General features: G+C 41.3%; 1 protein-coding gene across 1 annotated transcript in view; it reads left to right on the top strand.

The window, feature by feature from the left end:
- The window catches only part of LOC311289533 (uncharacterized protein), a 295816-nt gene that overhangs the window by 249506 nt on the left and 24533 nt on the right, over positions 1-21777 (top strand). The window contains exon 12 of the mRNA XM_084407610.1: positions 9266-9312. Coding sequence (XP_084263736.1) covers positions 9266-9312 — 47 coding nt within the window. The remainder of the gene's footprint in view (positions 1-9265; positions 9313-21777) is intronic.

Genomic DNA, 21777 nt, shown 5'->3' with positions numbered 1-21777 from the left:
TTAAGAAGAACAACGGGTACTCATGGTTGTGGATAGAAATGTAGCGGAGTAAGGAGTACAATATTTGCCTCTCAAATGTACTTGAGTAAAGTCATGAGTACTCCCCAAAAATTATACTCGAGTAAAGTACAGATCCCTCAAAATTGTACTTAAGTACTGTACTCAAGTAAATGTACTCCGTTACTGTCCGGCTCTGCTTAATTTTGAAATAATGCAAAACGCGTTGCGGCAGCATGCAGGCATAGGCAAGACGGCTCACGTGCCTATTGGCTGCCCTGTGGCAACTGCAGCAGCCTATCGAGAGAGGCCCCCGTGACGTCAGATCCAATGGGGGCGCTTAGCGCCCACTGCGTCATGTCCCGCCGAAACGGGCGTGGCCTGGGTCTATAAATATAGCTTGGTAGGCTGATTTCCCTCATTTTTCATCTCTTCAAGCGAAGCGCACGCATTGCTGGAATCCCGAAGAAGAAGCCGCGCCGTCTGAGAAAGCCTTTCAGCGGGACGAGCCACTGCATCTGAAGCCGCTGGCCGCGCTGCCTTCAGTCGCCATTCCTGCTGCGCTATCCGGTGTTATATCCTTTTCTCCTCTACTGTGTTTTATGTGTGTGTGTGTGTGTGTTCGCCGCCGCGACACACACTCTCATTGCACTAAAAGAGCCGGGCGCCTTTTTCAAGATGCCCCTTTCCCACTCAGCGACGGGGACGTCATCCACGTTTCCTGCCTGGGTGAGGAACATGCAACTCTTGTGCTCGCCGACGGCGGCTGCCCTCACTGCGAGCTGATGCCCGTGGTGACTCTGAGGACTCGCCTGGCATCTTTCGTCGAGACTGCACCTTCGCCTGCTGCGGTGCCGCGCCGTAAAGCGCCGTACTCAGCGGGTCCCGGAACCTCCTCCAACCTGCAAAAGCTCGCCGGTTCGCCCGCCAGCTTCGCTCGAGTCTCTCACTGACGGACAGCGGCCGCCGTCTGCCGCCACTTCCGAAGCTGCGATTATGGAGGACTACAGCTGCTATATCCTGGAGTCGAGCAGTAAATGAATGGTCGTCCCTCTCCCTCTGTTCGAGCCGCGCAAACTGCGCCGCTCACAAGGGATGTCAGAAGCGGACGATCACGCGGTTAGCTCTCTTTACGTCGCAGGAGAGCTTCCCCGCCCCCGCACTCAGTTGGCGCACGTCACTCACCGGCGAAAGGAGAAAAGAGTGTTTTAATCCCGCCGAGGCCGGACCAACCTCCATTTCTCACACATTTCTCAGTCCCCTCTTAAGTTCAGGCGACTGGAAATATCAGTATTGCAGTATACGAGCCTGTTATAATACATGCACGCCTGCAAACTAATGCTGACGCAAAACATGATGACGCTCTCTGGCTACTCGCCCCTCTTCCCGCTCTCTCTCTCTCCCTTTGCTTGTGCCGCGCCGTTCACAAGGGATGTCAGAAGCGGACGGTCACGCGGCTAGCTCTTTACGTTACAAGAAAGCTACCCCGCCCCCGCGCCCCGTTCGCGCGCAAAGTCTTCCTAGCCCGCCTAGGAAAACGGCGGTGTTCAAGTCCCGCTGCGGCCAGACTTCCACCAAAACTTCCCGCTCGTACAGTTCCAGAAAATGTGACTGTTCCAGTGTATTTTGCAGTAAACAAGCCGGTACCACAGCCCGTTTGCCTGCACTCAAACGCCGTTTCTACGGCGACCCAGATAAATCTCATAGTGTATTTCTGGTGTCCCGGCCACGGCCGATAAAGTTATGAGTGTAGCAAAAATGCCCACTGCCCAGTGTTCATTACTACACACAAGCACAGCCCGCCACATTCCAGGGCTCGCACACATAAAATCGACTCATGTCGATTGTGCATTAAACGTAGTGATTGTGCCCACAACCCAGTGCCCACGAACACTACACACTGCATGTCTCACGTTTTCTGTGGAAACGAAATCCGGCCACGGCCGATGGTGTTATGAGTGTAGCAAAATGCCCACGGCCCAGTGTGCATTCCTACACACTAGCACAGCCCGCCACATTCCAGGGCTCGCACACATAAAATCGACTCATATCGATTGTGCATTAGATGTAGTGAATGTGCCCACAACCCAGTGCCCACAAACGCTACACACTGCATGTCTCACGTTTTCTGTTAAAATGAAACCAACGCACATACAGTCAGCTCAAGCCGACGGCGTTTTCAGTGTAGTAAATGTGCCCGCTGTCCCGCGCACACATTCACTCACGAGCATCACGGGGCTTCCCACGCTCGCTCTCTATCAGCAAACCGCTATAGGAGAGTCGAGCGCGGGCAGGCTGCCCGCTGTGATCAGCGCACCCCCACCTCGAACGCTGCAAGGGTGACGTTTGTGTTACAGCACACCAAAGCTCTCCGGTTGCCACCATGTCGCGACCAGTGCCCAGATTTCATTCAACCCCTAGCTATTCGTGCGAGTGCATGGGCAAAGCTTCCCGGGGTTTCAGAATGGGTGCTGAACATTATAAACAGAGGCTACTCGCTATAGTTCGCGCGACGTCCCCGCAGGTATGCGGCGCGAATCGAAACTACAGTAAAAAGGAGGTAGCACATCTACTTCGAGTCCAAATATCGAAACTGTTGAGCAAAGGGGCCATAGAGCCTTTATCTCAAGCTCACAGCGAAGGGGGTCTATACAGCAGATATTTTCTGGTACCGAAAAAAGACGGGGGTCTCAGACCCATTCTAGATCTAAGACAGCTGAACAAAGTGCTTTCATTACGCCGGTTCAGAATGCTCACAACCAGGAAAATCCTCACGCAAATTCGCCAAGGGGACTGGTTTATGTCAATAGATTTGAAGGACGCTTATTTCCAAATACAAATAGCATCACGTCACAGGCGATTCTTGAGATTTGCTTTCGAGGGCCAGGCTTATCAATACACAGTCCTGCTGTTCGGCTTGTCCCTAGCACCCCGTACATTCACGATGTGCATGGACGCAGCGCTCGCACCCCTGAAACTCCGGGGCGTGCGAGTTTTGAACTACTTGGACGATTGGCTGATTCTAGCTCGATAACACTCAGAGCTCATAGAACACAGGACCATATTACTCGAACATCTCGAGAATCTAGGTCTCAAAGTCAATTAGGCGAAGAGTTCACTGTCTCCCAGTCAGAGAATATCTTTTCTGGGCATGGAACTGGACTCGCTGTCTATGACAGCACAGCTATCGCCACAGCGCGGACTGGATATTCAGCGCATGACGAAATCCTTCCACCGCAGCACTATAGTCCCGCTCAGAAGGTCTCAGAAAATGCTGGGTCTCATGGCCTCAGCATCATCAGTGCTCCAGCTGGGTCTGCTTCGCATGCGCCCGCTTCAGTTCTGGCTAAAAGCGTGAGTACCACGGCGAGCTTGGACCTCTGGTCTTTTTCGCCTCAAGATCACTCAGGAATGCGTCTCAGCCCTGAAATCTCGGAAAGCGACCGACTGGTACCAGTCAGGTGTAAGCTTGGGGACTTCCTCGAGTGTGAAGGTGGTGTCCACGGATGCCTCCACCTCGGGATGGGGAGCTCTGCTCGAGGGCAGACCGTTCTTCGGCCAGTGGTCAGAACGGGAAAGGCTTCTGCACATAAACTGCCTGGAAATGATGGCTGTCGACAACGCGCTGATGCGCTTTTGTCCCCAGATAAAGGGACACCACGTCTTGGTCCGTTCGGACAATATGTCGGTGGTGTCCTATATAAATCACCAAGGAGGTATCAAGTCCCGAAACCTTTACAGGCTGACGGAACGCCTCCTGGTTTGGGCTCAGCACAATCTGCGCTCGCTGAGAGCAGCGCACGTGCCAGGCCATCTGAACTTGGGACCAGACAGGCTGTCCAGAAACCATGTTCCGGCAGAAGAATGGTCCCTACACCCACAGACAGTCCAACTGCTGTGGAAAACGTTCGGCAGAGCGAAGATGGACCTGTTTGCATCTCAAGAAAACGCTCACTGTCCGGAGTTTTTCTCCAAGAGCAGGGATGAGCTGGCCCACGTCTGGCCCCACTGCCCGCTCTATGCTTTTCCCCCTGTTGTGCTCCTGCCTCATGTACTAGAGCGTACAGGGAAAACGGATGCTCAGTGCTACTGGTGGCTCCATTCTGGAAGAACCAAGCTTGGTTCCCAGTTCTGATGCAGCTGACAAGCACTGCCCCATGGCCAATACCAGTGAGGAAGGACCTCCTCTCTCAGGCCAAGGGCTTGATCTGGCATCCTCACCCAGAGCTGTGGTCCCTACATGCGTGGGCCATCAATGGGTACCCGCTAACCTCCCGGAGGGAGTGTTGAACATGATCACGCAGGCTAGGGCCCTGTGCTTCCTACAAGAGCTACTGGATAAGGGTAGAACCCCTTCCACGCTCAAGGTGTATGTGGCGGCTATAGCGGCGTTTACTAAGCCGACGCTTGGCCAGTCACTGGGGAGAAATGATCTGGTCATCCGCTTCCTTAGAGGAGCTAAGAGGTTAAATCCTCCCAGACCTCCCTCAGTTCCCATTTGGGACCTTTCTACGGTTCTGGAAGCCATGAAGGGGCCCCCATTCGAGCCAGTACAGTCAATAGACATCAAACACTTGACTTTCAAGACAGCGTTTCTTCTGGCTCTCGCTTCTGTAAAGCGCGTAGGGGACTTGCAAGCGCTCTCAGTAAGTGCGACGTGCCTGGAATTCGGGCCAAATGACTCGAGGGTCATACTCAAACCAAAGCACGGATATGTTCCTAAGTCCCTCACCACACCGTTCAGGGCTCAGGTGATTTCTCTGTCGGCTCTGCCGGTCTATAATGAAGAGAAGGACGCAAGCTTACTTTGCCCGGTCAGGGTATTAAGAGCTTATGTGTCGCGCTCAGCCATCTTCAGACAGACGGAGCAGCTCTTCGTTTCATTCAGCGGACGTTCTAAGGGACTTGCTGCATCGAAACAGACCCTATCCAGGTGGATAGTTGATGCTATAGCGCTGGCGTACACTTCTAAGGGCCTGCAGTGCCCATTAGGTGTCAGAGCGCACTCCACTAGAGGCATGGCCTCGTTATGGAATGATTATTGCTAAGAGCATCATTCTAAGACTCTGGAAATCAGATATTGTTCCTCAGTTCAAGACCTGGTTGACTTGCCTCACTGGAATACTCCACATGGAGAGAGTGCGGTATAGAATTATGGGTAACCTTGAGAAATTTTACAGTATATGGCAACCATTTCTGGATCATCTTACCCAGTTTAACACTGACTCTGACCAGTAATGTAGAGCAATTGTATGCTGTCCGCTCTGCCCTCTACTGAATTTTTGCTTGTGCCTCATTTCTGAAACTGCATACGCCCTGATTGTTCTTAGGTTTTAATTTATCCTTTTTTTTTTTCTTTTTTTTTTAAATTTTATTTTATTTTTATATTATCATTATTAATGGTGGATGATATTATTAATAGTTATTTATATTGTTATTTCTGTTGATATTATCATTCATTGAGTTGTATACATTTTCTAAATGTATTTTGTTTTCTTTTGCTTTTTTGTAAAATGTAAAATTCTAATAAAAATACTTGGGAGAAAAAAAAAGCCGGCAAGTAAATAAAATAAGCTATCAAAATCTTGAAAAAATTAGCAGTAGTCTCTGCTCTCAAACGCTTGGGGCGTGTCCGCTGGCTGCGATGAAACCATGCCCACTCGCGGGAAAGCTGCCTTCGCTACACTCAACTATCACCGCGACGGGAGGATGAAGGCCAGGGCGGGAGATAGTCGGTTCGGCCCCATTTACCAGTAACAGCGGATTATCAGTGAATCCCAGTTGTCTCCGACTAAAGTTTATAAAACTATAACGCGTAAAATAATCACTACAGAGGCGGGTTTTGGTGGTGATCCTCAACTCTCCATCAAGTTGCGTGTTGCATCAAGTTGCAACTCTCCATCAACAAAAGCCTGGCTGAAGAGATGCGTCTTTAATCTAGTTTTAAACTGGGAGAGCGAGTCTGAGCAACGAACAGTATCAGGAAGGCTATTCCAGAGTTTTGGAGCTAAATGTGAAAATGCTCTCCCTCCTTTGGTAGATCTGGATATCCTAGGTATGACCAAAAGCCTTGAATTAAGTGATCTTAAAGAGCGCGATGGATTATAGGGCGATAGAAGATCCGTTAAATAGACTGGAGCTAAGCCGTTTAGGGCTTTATAAGTCAGTAGCAATACCTTGTAGTTAATACGGAACTTTATAGGTAACCAATGTAGTGATGTTAAAATCTGTGTTATATGATCATATTTTCTTGATCTAGTAAGAACTCTAGCGGCAGCATTTTGGACTAACTGTAGCTTGTTTATTGAGGATGCAGGACAACCGGCTAATGAAGCATTACAGTAATCTAGTCTCGAGGTCATGAATGCATGAACTAACTTTTCTGCATCAGAAACTGATAGCATATTACGTAGCTTAGCAATGTTTCTAAGGTGGAAAAAGGCTGTTTTTGTAACGTATGAAATATGATTTTCAAAAGACAGGTTGCAATCTAGTATAACACCCAGGTCTTTTACTGTAGAGGATAAAGTAACAGGACATCCTACTATGTTAAAGTTGTATTGTGAGAGGTTTTGTGGGCGTTTTTTTAAACCAATAAGTAGTACCTCTGTCTTGTCTGGATTTAATAAAAGAAAATTACGTTAATAATTAAGATTGTAAGAATAGTTAATAATATTGATTATTCCACTTCCACTATAGGTAACACTTCTTTCATTAGTTTAGTTGGTATAGGATCTAATAAACATGTTGTTGTTTTAGATGAAGTGATAAGTTTATTTAGCTCTTTTTGTTCTATAGATGTAAAGCACTGTAATCGTTCTTGCGGGGTGATAATTGAGGCTGAGTTATAAGGCGCGATTGAAGATCGAACGTTTACAATTGTGGTTCTGATGCTTTCTATTTTCTCAGTGAAGAAGTTCATAAAATCATTACTACTAAACTGTAACGGGATATTTTGTTCAGGTGATAGCCATCCTCGCAGTCCTTGACAGTCTGTCTTTCAGTGAAGAAGCAGTCTTTTCATTTAGAGCTTCTGTTCCTCTCGTGACTGTCTTGCGCAATGGGACGTTATACTGGGGCTCAACGTAATTCATCAAATCTTTAAACCCTTCTCCTTCGACAAAACGAATGGGCAGCAAATCTCTCGCTATCATTTCGGTGATTAGTTGTCATCTTTTCACCTCTGGCTGCGTTGCATTTCTGTCTGACGGTAAAAGATGCGATGCTCTGTCTGAGCGTATTTTGTGGTATCGGAAGACATTTTATGTACAAATACTAGATGATAACACATTGCACTTGTGGTAGATTTGTGTGACAGCTTGGCGCTGCATATTTTGCGCTGAACTGTTTTTTGCTGTAATGGCTGAGTAAAACCTCTGGTGGCTCATTACTGCCACACTTTGGTCACCGCAGATTTAAAATATGCACGAAATGAGCCGCTTACGGCAAATAAAAGTTATTTAGCAACTAATCGATGACTAAATTAGTTGACAACTATTTTAATAATCGATTTTAATCGATTAAATCGATTAGTTGTTTCAGCTCTGGATAGATGCACTTTTATGATGGACAGATGCACTTTTATGGTGGACAGATGCACTTTTATCATGTATAAATGCACTTTTATGATGGACAGATGCACTTTTATCATGTATAAATGCACTTTTATGATGGACAGATGCACTTTTATGATGGACAGATGCACTTTTATGATGGATAGATGCACTTTTATCATGTATAAATGCACTTTTATGATGAACAGATGCACTTTTATGATGGATAGATGCACTTTTATGATGATAGATGCACTTTTATGATGGATAGATGCACTTTTATGATGTATAGATGCACTTTTATGATGGCTAGATGCACTTTTATCATGTATAGATGCACTTTTATGATGGACAGATGCACTTTTATGATGATAGATGCACTTTTTTGATGGATAGATGCACTTTTATCATGGACAGATGCACTTTTTATGATTGATAGATGCACTTTATGATGGACAGATGCACTTTTATGATGGACAGATGCACTTTATGATGGATAGATGCACTTTTATGATGGATAGATGCACTTTATGATGGACAGATGCACTTTTATGATGGACAGATGCACTTTTATGATGGACAGATGCACTTTTATCATGTATCGATGCACTTTTATGATGATAGATGCACTTTTTTGATGGATAGATGCACTTTTATGATGGACAGATGCACTTTTTATGATTGATAGATGCATTTTATGATGGACAGATGCACTTTTATGATGGACAGATGCACTTTATGATGGATAGATGCACTTTTATGATGGATAGATGCACTTTATGATGGACAGATGCACTTTTATGATGGACAGATGCACTTTTATGATGGACAGATGCACTTTTATCATGTATCGATGCACTTTTATGATGGACAGATGCACTTTTATGATGGATAGATGCACTTTTATGATGGATAAATGCACTTTTTATGATGGATAGATGCACTTTTATGATGGATAGATGCACTTTTATGATGGATAAATGCACTTTTATGATGGATAGATGCACTTTTATGATGGACAGATGCACTTTTTATGATGGATAGATGCACTTTTTATGATGGCCAATGCACTTTTATGATGATAGATGCACTTTTATGATGGACAGATGCACTTTTATGATGGACAGATGCACTTTTATCATGTATAAATGCACTTTTATGATGGATAGATGCACTTTTTATGATGGACAGATGCACTTTTATGATGATAGATGCACTTTTATGATGAACAGATGCACTTTTATGATGGACAAATGCACTTTTATGATGGATAGATGCACTTTTATGATGATAAATACACTTTTATGATGGATAGATGCACTTTTATCATAGATGGATGCACTTTTATCATAGATAGATGCACTTTTATGATGGATAGATGCACTTTTATGATGATAAATACACTTTTATGATGGATGGATGCACTTTTATCATAGATAGATGCACTTTTATGGACTTCAAAACAGAAACAGCCATTCTCTGCCAATATAAAGCTTGGAAGAGCCAGGAAATTTTTTTAATATAACTCTGATTGTGTTTGTCTGAAAGAAGAATGTCATATACACCTAGGATGACTTGAGGGAGAGTAAACCATGGGCTAATTTTCAGTTTAAAGTGAACTATCCCTATAATCTTCCATGAAGAGAATATACAGTTTGTACAGTTTTAAAACCATTACGTCTATGATTGATTGTGTCACTGTGTGTGTTTTCTAGTGTGGATCATGGAGGAGAGATCAGGATTACAGCAGGACCACGAAAATGTACGTCTACACATCACACACACACACACACACACACACACACACACACACACACACACACACACACACACACACACACACACACACACACACACACACACTCTCACAAACACACACTCTCTCTCACACACACACACACACACTTATGCACACTCACACACTTTTACACATTCTCACACATACACAAACACATGCTCACATTCCGGATGAAAATATAACATCAAAGAATTTATAAATTGTCTATGGACCCATGTCATTTATGTGCTGATGTGCCCTTGTGGCCTTATGTATGTTGGCCAAACAAAACGTAACCTCAAGCTGAGAATCGCAGAACATAAGGCTGCTATCAGAAACAATAACCTTGACTATGCCATTGCTAAACATTATATAGAGAAGAATCATGGTTCTGCTGCCTCCCTCAGGTCAGTGGTATTGAGAGAGTATTGCCAAACCCTAGGGGTGGTAACATAATTAAACAACTCTTGAGAAAAGAAGCTTTTTGGATAAATTAACTGTCTACGGTGAAACCCTATGGCATGAACGAATCTCAGGATTTGAGCTGTTTTTTATAAATATGGGTGTCAAGGCTGTATATTTTGTATTGTCGTCTTTGCCGTGTCTGGGTGTGTTTTGCTCCTCCTACAGGTGCGCTGCGGAGCTGAGGTAATCAGGTGGATTGGGTGCACCGGTGCACAGGTGTGCCTGTCAATAAAAGCTTCCTGTTTGGCGTCCTCATGGAGCGTTCCATTCTGTCAGATCGATCCCTGGCCAGGACCGAGATGTTGATCGGCGTTGCGGCGTATTGCGAGAACTTGAGAGACAGTCTTTGTTGTGGAGAATGTGTAAATAAAAAGAGTATTGTAACCGCCGTAAACGTTTCCTCCTCCTTCATTGTTGCTCCCTAATAAGGGCGTAACAATTGGGGGCTCGTCGAACTAAATTTGTGTTTGGATTCGTGCGAATGATTTTGAAAAAAACGTTTTTGAAGGAGGGTAAAATATGGATATTTGAATTTGAATATATTGGTATATTATCCGCCTATTTGTAAATTGAAAAGTTGGAACGCTCCATTAATTAGTTAGGCTCTATAACATAATTTGTTGGGAGTATTTAAAGAACAAACCTTCTGGGTAGGTTTAGTGTGTGTCTTTGGGCACGTAGTTTTTTATTTTAGTTTGTTATTTTTGGTTGGCTCGGGGCGTAGAGCAGTTGGCTCGGGGGCACATCCGAGGTTTGGGGGGCAACTCGGCAATTGGTCGTCTTCCCAAACTTGCGGGATTTAGTGCGTAAGTACCCGGTCTTGGGCCAACTGAAGACTAGGGTTTATTGAGTTTAAATGGATGGTTTAGTTTCTTTTAAATAAACCCTGATTTGTCGAAAAAAAAAAAAAAAAAAAAAAAGTTTTTTTTTGTGCATAATATTTGCTGAGCGTGTGTTTTGTAAGCGTGATTATTGGTAATTATGGCGACCGATGTTATTGAAGCATTTTCTCAGATGCCGTCTGAGGAATTGTTAGAGGAAATGACCAAAGAGCAATTGTTAGAGTTAGCTGCGCATTATAAAATCGAGCTAACGTATAATCAAAAAAGGTCAAAAGACGGAATTAAGCTAATCCTTGAAACTGCGCTGTGTGATCTTAAAATCTTGAGAAGAAAATCTAAATGGCCTGTTTCAGCTGTGTTGCCTGCCGTAAGTACGCCTGTTCCAACCCTTCCGTTGTCTGATTTAAGCACTCTTTCATTTGAGCAACAGAAAGAGTTGTTGATGATACAACGTGATACTGAGTGTGAGAAACGCCACTTGGAATGTGAGAAGGTACGTTTGGAGTTAGAGTTGGAGGAGAGCCGGCAACAGTTAGAGCAACAGCGTTTACAGATTGAAAGGCGTCGACTAGAGTTACACGAGGAAGGTAAGCCGGTGGGTGCAGGTTTTGATACTGATTCGACGAAACTGAGCGTATGGCGAGTGGATAATGCCACGGATAACTTACCGAAGTCTACAGTCGTGTACTTTTACGTGACAGAAGGGGTGACGCGTGACTCCAACGTCTCACCACAGCACGTCGCATCACAGACGCGTGACACCAACGTCTCACCACAGCATGACTCCAACGTCGCATCACAATAAAATAATATCTATTTTCCCCCCTAGCTTTTCTTATCTTTCCTTTGTTATCTTTCTAATCAATCATTCTTTTCTTGTATTCTGATGACATTGAAAATATCATTGATACAAATTTTGTATTGTATACAAAGTTGTGTATGTCATTAATGTCATCTCTGAATGGTTTAGGAACATAGTTTTTTTTTTTTTTTTTATAATTCACTCACTTTCTACTGGATATGAGGGCTATGCAACTTATACACCATCAAAGTCACAATTTTTTGCACAATTATTAACAACAACTTTAAAGTTGAACAGATAAATTCATTAATTGTAATCTATAAACATAGTATTCTGGAATGTGTCAGTCTGAGTTTTTACTTTTGAAGGTGGTAATCATTTTAATTTACACAGTTGACCATAATGGGCGAATACACAAAATGAAACTATTCATGATATTGTTTACAGGAGAAGGTGACAAGAAAGTATTTTAATAGCCTATTATTTTCAAGAAATCAACAATGAAAAAATAAGACAGGGAAATAGTCGTTTAGTCACAAAATGCTAAACAATGTAGGTTCATGGTCAAATGTTCAAGACTAGGGCTGTCAGTGTCGACTATTTATTTAGGCTATATATTTTTTGGTCATAAAGATAGATCTGAAGTGAACAATAGCCTTTAGTATGACTTAAATACATAATTACAAATGAGGCAATATAATTGGTTCAAATAAAGTAGGGTATTAAAAGTAATTAATTATTTGATTTGATTTAACAACACTATTAAAATACATGAAGAAATATATAAACAATGAACATATGTATATTATGTACAAATGCCAACAGAGGGCGCAAGAGGATAACTGACGATAATTGTTACACTTTACATCAAGAGCAGTACTACGGTGACGCATAGCTGCTGCCACATACATATTATTGTTTCCCCTCAATTATGTTGTAATAACGAGATCTTATGTCGTTTTAACGTCATCTTTTCTCGTAATAACGTGATCTTATGTCGTTAAAACGACATATTTTTCTCGTAATAACGAGATGTCACGACATCTTTTTTTTTTGCCTTTATAATCCACATACAATTGACAGCCTATCCTTTTTCACACTTCTACGTTCAAAAAGCTTATGAAAATAGTAACAGCCCCCAATCAGGCAAAATGAATCAATGAGGCCCTTTTTAAAAATATATTTTATATAGGCCTATAAGTTTTTTTTATATAATATATTAATTATATATAGCCTAAGATTTATTTTTGTTAATAGGCTATATCTTCATTACCTATAGATAATTAAACAAAAAGTAGTCAAAACACATCTAACAGAACATAGCCTAAGTTGTTTATTTTTAACAACATTGTGTTCTTATTTTGTTTAATTAACGAAATGTCAATCTTCATCTTTATAACAGAAGATACAATACAAAAATCTTCAAGATACAGCCATATACAATCTTCACATGTATAATGGATTGTCACCTTATAAACAGTCCTTTGTGTGGTGGAATAAGCAATGCTATATAGAAATGTTACCGGTATAATTTAAACTTTATTTTATTATTTTATTTGTTCATGAACTAATTATGCTAACTCAACTAATTTAATGTAAAGAGCTTGATAAAATTACTAATTAAATAATGTCAAATATTAAATGTAGGCTATTGATTAGAGTTGCCATAGACTAAAGGATTTTTCTAGACTAGTAGTAATTTATTTAAGCAATTAGGACTAATCACACGTTTATATTCAATCCTGGGTGTATATATGGCTATTCCGCGCTCAAGCGCATAAAACTTGCTGCAAAGCACCGGCAAAAGTAGGCTAATAAATGCGCCTTTCATACGGACAGGATCACATAATCAGATGGTAGCCTACCGTATTTGCTTTCGATTGGATTTTTTTTCGTTGGTGGACATTTTTATTTTATTTATAAACTTTATATAGATAGTTATATTTCTCATGTCTGTGAGGCTAACTGTTTTTCGGTTCATTTTTTAGATGCGCTCCAATTCACAGAGATCAAGAAAGCGCGTTCGTTTTCTTTTATTTTACAAAAGCACAACGTTTTCTTGTTGTTGAGAGTTTACACAAATAAAGTTGCGACTGATGTATTATTCTTTTCTGTATGACCAGAAATGGAGTATTTAAGTTGTTTCCACTGTTGATAGGAAAATGCGAGTGATGGCACCGGCGCGTCCATGTGTGCCATGCAGTGCGCGCTCCACACTCCGCACAAACACTCGGATATGCGCTTAATAGCGAACATTTATCTAGGTTAACGTTAGAGCGAGCGGCCATGCCAGACTGATAAGTCCTTCATGTTTAACAAATCAAATTCTGTTGCATTTTATTGCGCCAGTTTGAAAAGGGCGGCTGAAACACTCTACAGATAAACGCCCAATGCTGTTTTTTTTTCTTTAAACAAATTCGTTTAGTCTTTAAAATAAATATTGTTTGTGGGCTAATTAATGCCACAATAATTTGTTTATTTTATTGGCTACTTTTATTTTTCGTTTTTGTTTTGCATTGAATACCATTTAAAGGATTTGCTGTGCACCGCAATGCCATCCTCCCATAGAAAGAAACGTTAAGAGCCACCTTTGTTTTCTTTATAATAAAGGGTTTCTATCGGAAAACGCTTAACGTGTAATTAAATGCATTGCGTTCATATTCTGGGCTCATCTGCTTTTCTGTAGGATAGTATGGTTTATTAATAAGGTGTGTACAGCATTTGATTTTTATCACTGAAGTAGCCTATTAAGCCACATTAAGCTTTTTCTTTATGCTTAGCCTAATATGCAATTAAACCTATTTTTTACAGTCTATGAATTAAACACAATGTTCGTATTCTGGGCTCATATTAATAAGGTGTGTACATAATTTGATCTTTTAACATGAATGTCCGTTGGGGGCTGCTATTTCTTCAGCTTTTTGAACGTATGATAAAGACATGATTGGCTATCAATTTTATGTGGATAAAGGCATATTTTGTACATGACTACACACGTCCTTGTAAGGCCAAGAAAATGTGTCGTTTTAATGAAATAAGATCTCGTTATTACGAGAAAAATATGTCGTTAAAACGACATAAGATCTCGTTACGACATAATTGAGTGGAAAAAATTATATGTATGTGGCAGCAATGCGTCACCGTAGTTTTTCATAAACTTCGATTTAAGAATAAAGAATTTTCCAAGCAAAATGATTAAGTCGACTATATATTGTACAGAGAAATTTGAGTCAGAAAAGTAAAAGAAGATATCAAAATTAGATAAATGTAGGCTATGTTTGAGCCAAGTTGTTGAAACATTGTTGTTGCCATTAATGAAACATTGTAGGCTATAGCCTATCATTCCACAGAGAAGAGCTATGTGAGCAATTATAGAATAAATGGTCTAACGTTTCCGTTTCCATAAAGCAAAAGCTGCATTTTTCGTCTACGGTAGGCTATAAATTTAGAGATAATCTTGTTACAGGGGTAATAAATTATATTTCTTTTAATTTGTTTGTAATTAAAAATGTATGTGGGTTACTCCATGCTCTATTCCAATTAATATTTTCATACAAGGGGGATCATTTGTATCTGGAGGCAGGGATAGATTTTGCAAATAAAAGATTTTTATTACTTTGTTGTTAACTTTTCTGTCTAGAAAAGATAGACCATTTATTGAAACACTGCTGTAGAAAGACCAACAAGTTAGAGCCTGTTTATGGAATATTCACTTTTATTAAATCCAAGCAATTGGGTGATGACAAATTTAAAATTAAGAGGCTTTAATATTAAACAAAAATTCACTTTAAAGAAAAGCTTCCTACAAAACAAAACAAAAATCATGTCTCCCGATATAGCCTATTGCAAATCCAATCTTACTCATGCTATTCACTTTTCGTTATCAACATCGGAAAAATAACATTAGATTGGGACGACGTGTGTATCAGGCGTCTTATTAGGCGACGTACTGAGGGACGACGTGTGTATCAGGCGTCTTATTAGGCGACGTACTGAGGGACGACGTGTGTATCAGGCGTCTTATTAGGCGACGTGCCTGGTTCAGACGTTATGATTTTTTATACATTTCTCACGTACGCCGTCGCCACGTCGCCGTAAGGTATACGTTACTACTGTGACGCCGCCGTGACGTCGCCGCCGGTCTGTCGTCTGACGTCTCTATCAATCCCATTCAAAAATAGACACGGACTGACGGCGACGGAAGGGTAGACTGCTCCTTCGCCTTCTTCAGGGTAGACTTAGAAAAGGCATTATCCGCTCGCCATACTGAGCGTGGCTCATAATTTACGTTTAGTACCGCCGTTTAATGAGGCTGAGGTGGAGATTTTTTTTCTCCTGTTTGAGCGAGTCGCAGCAGCGTATATATGGAGTAATGTTGAACGCGCTATGTTGCTTCAGTGCGTTTTAACAGGTAAAGCCCAACAAGCCTATTCTACGCTATCTGATGCTGACAGCCAGAATTATGAAGCCATTAAAGCGGCGGTGTTAAAAATTAATGAACGTGTGCCAGAGAGTTATCGGCAAAAATTCCGTACGTTACAGCGAAAGGTGAATGAAACAAATGTTGAATTCGTAAGAGAATTGACTGTGCAGTTTGATCGGTGGTGTACAGCGGCAGATAGTACAACAATGGATAAGCAGAGAGAGTTAATTTTATTTGAGCAATACAGAAATACACTTCCCGAGATGATAGCCACTTATGTTGCGGAGCGTCAGGTTAAAACTGCTTCAGAAGCTGCACTGCTGGTGGATGACTGGGAACTTATTCATAAGCCCCGTGCTGATAAATTCAGTGAACGTCAGGTTCATACACGGGGGAATTCTTCCGTTGTCTCTATGGGTCCAGCCAGGCGTTTTTTGAAAAAGAAATCAAGTGACTATGATAACTGTAACTACTGTCTGGGTAAAGGACATTGGAAGTCAAATTGTCCAGTGCTTAAGTCAAAATTTGTTAGACACGCCCATTCCGTGAAGCCTGCTGTCCTGGCTACTTCTGTTCCTGTATTAAATCAGGCCGGTACTTTGAAAGGAATACCGGTGGTAGCGCCCAAGAGGGTAGAGAATCACCATCAGTTATTTGAACCATTCGTTTCTAATGGTTTTGTGTCGCTTCCAGGTGGTGTTGAGAAAGTAGCAGTGAAAATTCTCCGGGACACGGGGTCATCCAAGTCGTTTATTTTGGAGTCTGTGTTGCCCTTCTCAACTGAGTCGCACACTGGTAGCTCGCTTTTGATTCGTGGCATTGGGCTTAATACATTATCCGTACCCCTGCATAAAGTTGATTTGACCTGTGAACTAGTACATGGGGTGGTGGATCTTGGTATACGCCCTATTCTACCTGTTGATGGCGTTTCACTGATCCTCGGAAATAACTTAGCCGGCGGACGCGTTTGGGTTAATCAATCGCCCTCTCTGGTTGTGACTGATGCACCGTCCTGTACTGATGGTCCGGATGACAGTGCGCTACAGTATCCGAAAGTGTTCATCGCGTGTGCAGTGACTCGTTCTGGTGCTCAACCTAGGGCTGAAGAGAAAATCAGTGACGCTGAATCGTGTTTCGTTTTGAGTGATTATCCCATTGTGGTTTCTCGGGAAGAGTTGTCTACTGAACAGCAGAATGATGAAACATTAAAACCACAATTTGAACAGGTTGTTGACAGCACTGAAATTCGTGACAGATCGCAAGGCTATTTTATTGAACAGAATGTTTTACTGAGAAAGTGGTCTCCACATGCTGTTGATGGTATGGGAGATTCTGTCATTCAGGTCGTGATACCAGTAAAGTTTCGCTCGCTAGTGTTGAAAATGGCTCACGATCAGCTCGCCGGTCATGCTGGTGTTCAGAAAACTTATGACAGAATTCTTCGATACTTTTACTGGCCTCGTATTAAAAAGGACGTTGCCAGTTTTATTAAGACCTGTCATACGTCCCAGCTTACCGGCACACCGAACCAGTCGTTAAAACCGACTCCTCTGCGTCCAATTCCAGCTGTATGTCAACCGTTTGAACATCTTATCATTGATTGCGTGGGTCCTCTTCCTCGTTCGAAAGCTGGAAGTGAGTTCCTGTTGACAGTGATGTGTCAAGTTATGCGTTATCCAGCTGCGTTCCCATTGCGCTCGATTAACACAAAATCTATTGTGAAAGCACTCACTCAGTTCGTGTCTATTTTTGGGTTACCAAAAATTATCCAATCAGACCAAGGAAGTAATTTTACTTCGAAATTGTTTGCGGAGGTGCTTTTCGAGCTGGGTATTAAACACAATTTGTCAACAGCGTATCACGCCCAGAGTCAAGGGGCACTCGAACGTTTTCATTCTACGTTAAAATCACTATTGAGAGCCTACTGTCTGGAAATGCAGCGGGATTGGGAAGAGGGTCTTCCGTGGTTGATGTTAGCAGCCAGGGAGGTTACGCAGCAGAGCATTGGGTTTAGCCCAAACGAGCTGGTTTTTGCACACAAAGTCCGGGGGTTATTAGCTGTCTTGCGTGATCAATGGATTGATTCAGGACCACCGGAAAAAATTTCAGAGTACGTGCTGGGTTTCCGTCGTCGACTTTCATTAGCTGGGAAATGTTTAAATAAAACTTTTGAACAAAAACTTTTTTGAAACAAAATAAAATTGTTTGACCGATACACTGAACATCGGAAGTTTAGTGTAGGAGATCAGGTCATCGCGCTTCTGCCTGTTGTAGATTCCCCGTTCCAAGCTAAATATACTGGGCCGTATGAGATAATACATTGCGGGGCCATGGATAACTACACGATTCTGACGCCAGACCGAAGATCCCAAGTCTGTCATGTAAATCTCTTTAAGCCTTATTATCAGCGAAACCGACCGGTCTCCGTGCCAGTGGCGCCTGTGGTGCTAGTGGACAGCTCCCCTCAGTCAGGTGTTTCACAGGACATGAGTATGCCTGTGGACGAATTAGAATCTCCTGATGACTGCGTGTTACTGGGTCGTCTAAAGAATTCTGAAACGTTGAAAAATCTGTCTTCCAATCTTAAACATTTAGACGCGACGCAAAGTCAAGAATTGATTAGTTTGCTTTCTGAGTTCCCGAAGCTGTTTTCGGATGTTCCAACCCGAACAACACAGTTAGAGCATGATATTGAGGTGGGTGAGGCTGCTCCTGTCCGTCAGCGTTTTTACAGGGTTCCGCTGAATAAACGAGAGGTTTTGGAAAAGGAAGTCCAGTATTTGCTGGATAATGGGTTAGCAGAGCCTTCATTTTCCAGCTGGTCAAAGTTGAACTTAATCAATTTTATTTAGTTACATTAGTATAAAAAAAATAGTAATTACACCCCTATTTAATTGTTACTTCTATTTAAAGGCAGGGCAAGCCGTTTTTTTCAAAAAAAAAATTCCAAAATTTGTTTAAAATGTCTTTATATACCAATACATTATTAAAATGTAAGTACTCTGAAAAAGAGAGTATAAAAATTGAGTGTCTGTAGTCCTCACAGGACTGCAATACATGGATTTCTCGGCGACCTCATCACTGCTTGCGCACGCAACCAGGAGGCAGAAAGATCCGCGGTCTTCGTACCGGAGTAAAGGGTTTAGGCTAGTAGCATAGTGGTGGTGTTGTCGCTAAGTCAAAATGCCAAGGAGTTGTTGCGTAATTTATTTACATGCAGGTCTATCTGTTGTTTTATCTGCTCATTTAAATTATACATGTTGCAAGTAATTCCAAATCTAGGCAAATGGAAGAGTGGGACAGAAGGAGGAAGTTGTATGTTATATTCTTTCTATTCATAATTTGACGAGCTGCACATGACCACATAGCACGTAGTTGTATGCATCAAGGGATTTGTACGCTCTAATCATTTCTCTTATACACACTTGCTTGAATAAGATAATTATGGCTATATATCAGGCCATACAATTGCTGGCCACTTCTTGTCATCCACAATCCAAATATCGTCATGTATTGCGTAGGGATCCGGCAAGATCTCACCATTGCTGAGAGTAAGTTTTATTTATTATTTTTGCCGCCAATGCCGCGTAGTTTTTCACCTGTATTTAACAGCGCTTCGTCAGAAGTACAAATGCAACAGCCGTTTTTTTAAATCCTATCCAATGGTTGAAAGGAGTAAACACGGTCACTAGTAGGTTGTGACGGCTGTCAATCAAAATGTGGAGCGGTGTATTCGTTCCATGTGTTTCCTGTCAGAAAACAAATAGATAATTTGGTAAATTTAAATTTAACAGAATTGATCAACTTGTTGCCTGCTGTGGTTGTTTAATTCACATCCTTTTTAAAAAATATGAACGTTTTTGGTTTAATATATTCTTAATATATAAGACTGTCAATGATCTAATTTCATGTTTTATATTTTATTTGTTCATTGTTTATTTTGTTGGGTTTTAGTTGGAGTTGGTCAGAACTGTTTAAAAAATAAAATAAAAATAATAATAATAATACATTTTATATATATATATATATATATATGCATATGCGCATGATGCCTGCTGCCTTTGGGCTCAGTGATGTTGAATTTAAATGACATGTAAAATAAAGACATGTGATGTTACATAGTGATGTAATGGTGTTTTCTGGAAGGAAAGGAACTAAAGAACAAAGAATTTTTATCAGCTGAAAGGCAGAATACAAATGTTTTTATTAAATTAGATAAACATTATATAACAGTTTCAGGTTATGTTTTGGTGTTGGTAACATGTCCCACATTGTCCCACACAAACTTATAATCGTCCCACATTTGGTTTGTTTGATGGTGGTCACCCTAATTACATTACTAACTTAGTCTAACATGATAATTCATACATGCATCACAGTATGTCTGGATTTTGATTCTTAAACAGTTGGACGTTTTACATAATGTTATATTAATATGAAACACAAACAAACAGATCCAACTCTGAAATTGCAGTTTATTATTGAGTCAACAAGAAATTACAAACAATGCGAAATCTACGTTAATTACAATGTTCTTTTACAGAACTCGGCATAACAGCTAGCGGTTTTCTGCCACCTGGATGCGCGCGCATCCGGTATTGTTTGTATACAAGAAACCCGTGTATACACAAATCCGCCGCGAACTCTATGGGCGCCGCCATCTTGCCTGCCGCCATTACTGCGTGCCTGCGAAGTGTGAGGGTGTGACACTTGCCGGTGTCCTCTAATGACATTTCAATGAAAGCGGATCCTGGGGCTTAAATATTGTGATTGTCAAAACATTTTAGTTACTAAACTGAATTTTATTAGGTTTAGTGACAACATGTTGCAATGTTTATATTATATGGTACAATTTCTGGTACGTTTTTTTATTATTATTGCTTGAAACAATTTCAGGATTTCAATTCAGTCCAATTCTTGTGATTTGTTTTAATATTGACTAATTTGGGTAAATATTAGGTACACAAGATAAAAAAATTCTCACCTAATGCTGTAAGTTAAACATACAGAGAGCCTTCAGCTGGCAGTATTATTTAAGGTTAAAAATAACTCAAATTAAATATAATGCGTTTTTTTTTTATTATAATAACAACTTTATTTAATGATATAAGAAAACATATAATAAATATGTAATATAGTACACATATTTAGCAAAATACTCTCTATAGCTCTTTTTTTCTTTCCTGAGGTAAATGTTATGTGACATAATTGTTCTCCAGCTGTTTTGTTGACCCTTTCCGCGGTTAAAAAAACACTGATTGATCGATATTATGTATGATGAATATACATTTCGGTAGGTTATGCTACTGTTTCTTTTAACATTGTTCATTCCATTCGTGTTTATTTACTATTAAGTTATGATCGGTTCACGTGCCGTAGGGATCTGTCGCGTCACATTTACAAAGGCCAAAATATTTATTGTTTGAATTTCATAATAAAATTGACAGAATCTGAGAGCTGAGCTTTTTTTTTATATCATAACTAACCTGCTCTGTCTAGTCTGTCGATCTCCTTGTCCTCTTTGCTTCTCGATTTTTATGTGCGTGAGAAAATGGATGTGTGGCGTGAGAGCGTGTGAAAAGTGTCAATTGCGTGTGTCTCACGGTGAAAGCGTGAGAGTTGGCAGCTTACAGGTATTCAACATTATTTTATTAATCATCTGGCATGCGAGCTTCAGAACCTAAAGTACAGGGCATTGATTGAAGGTCAGAATTACATGAGCTCCGGATGGATTGGCCAGATACTTGCATACCTTCGCAGATGAGCTCACATTAAAAGGTGTCGTGCGATTTTCACAGGCAGTGAACCCGTACCATAATGTGTCAGTAACAATATAGAGAGAAAACTGCAAAGTTCTCGAAGTAGTGTGTGACTGCATGGCCGGCCGAGGGAAGTGTTGTAGCCATACAGCAGGGCGA

The sequence above is a fragment of the Rutilus rutilus genome (assembly GCF_951802725.1).
Source record: "Rutilus rutilus genome assembly, chromosome: 4".
In the NCBI taxonomy this organism is placed as follows: domain Eukaryota; kingdom Metazoa; phylum Chordata; class Actinopteri; order Cypriniformes; family Leuciscidae; genus Rutilus; species Rutilus rutilus.
This window is presented reverse-complemented; position numbering and strand designations above follow the sequence as displayed.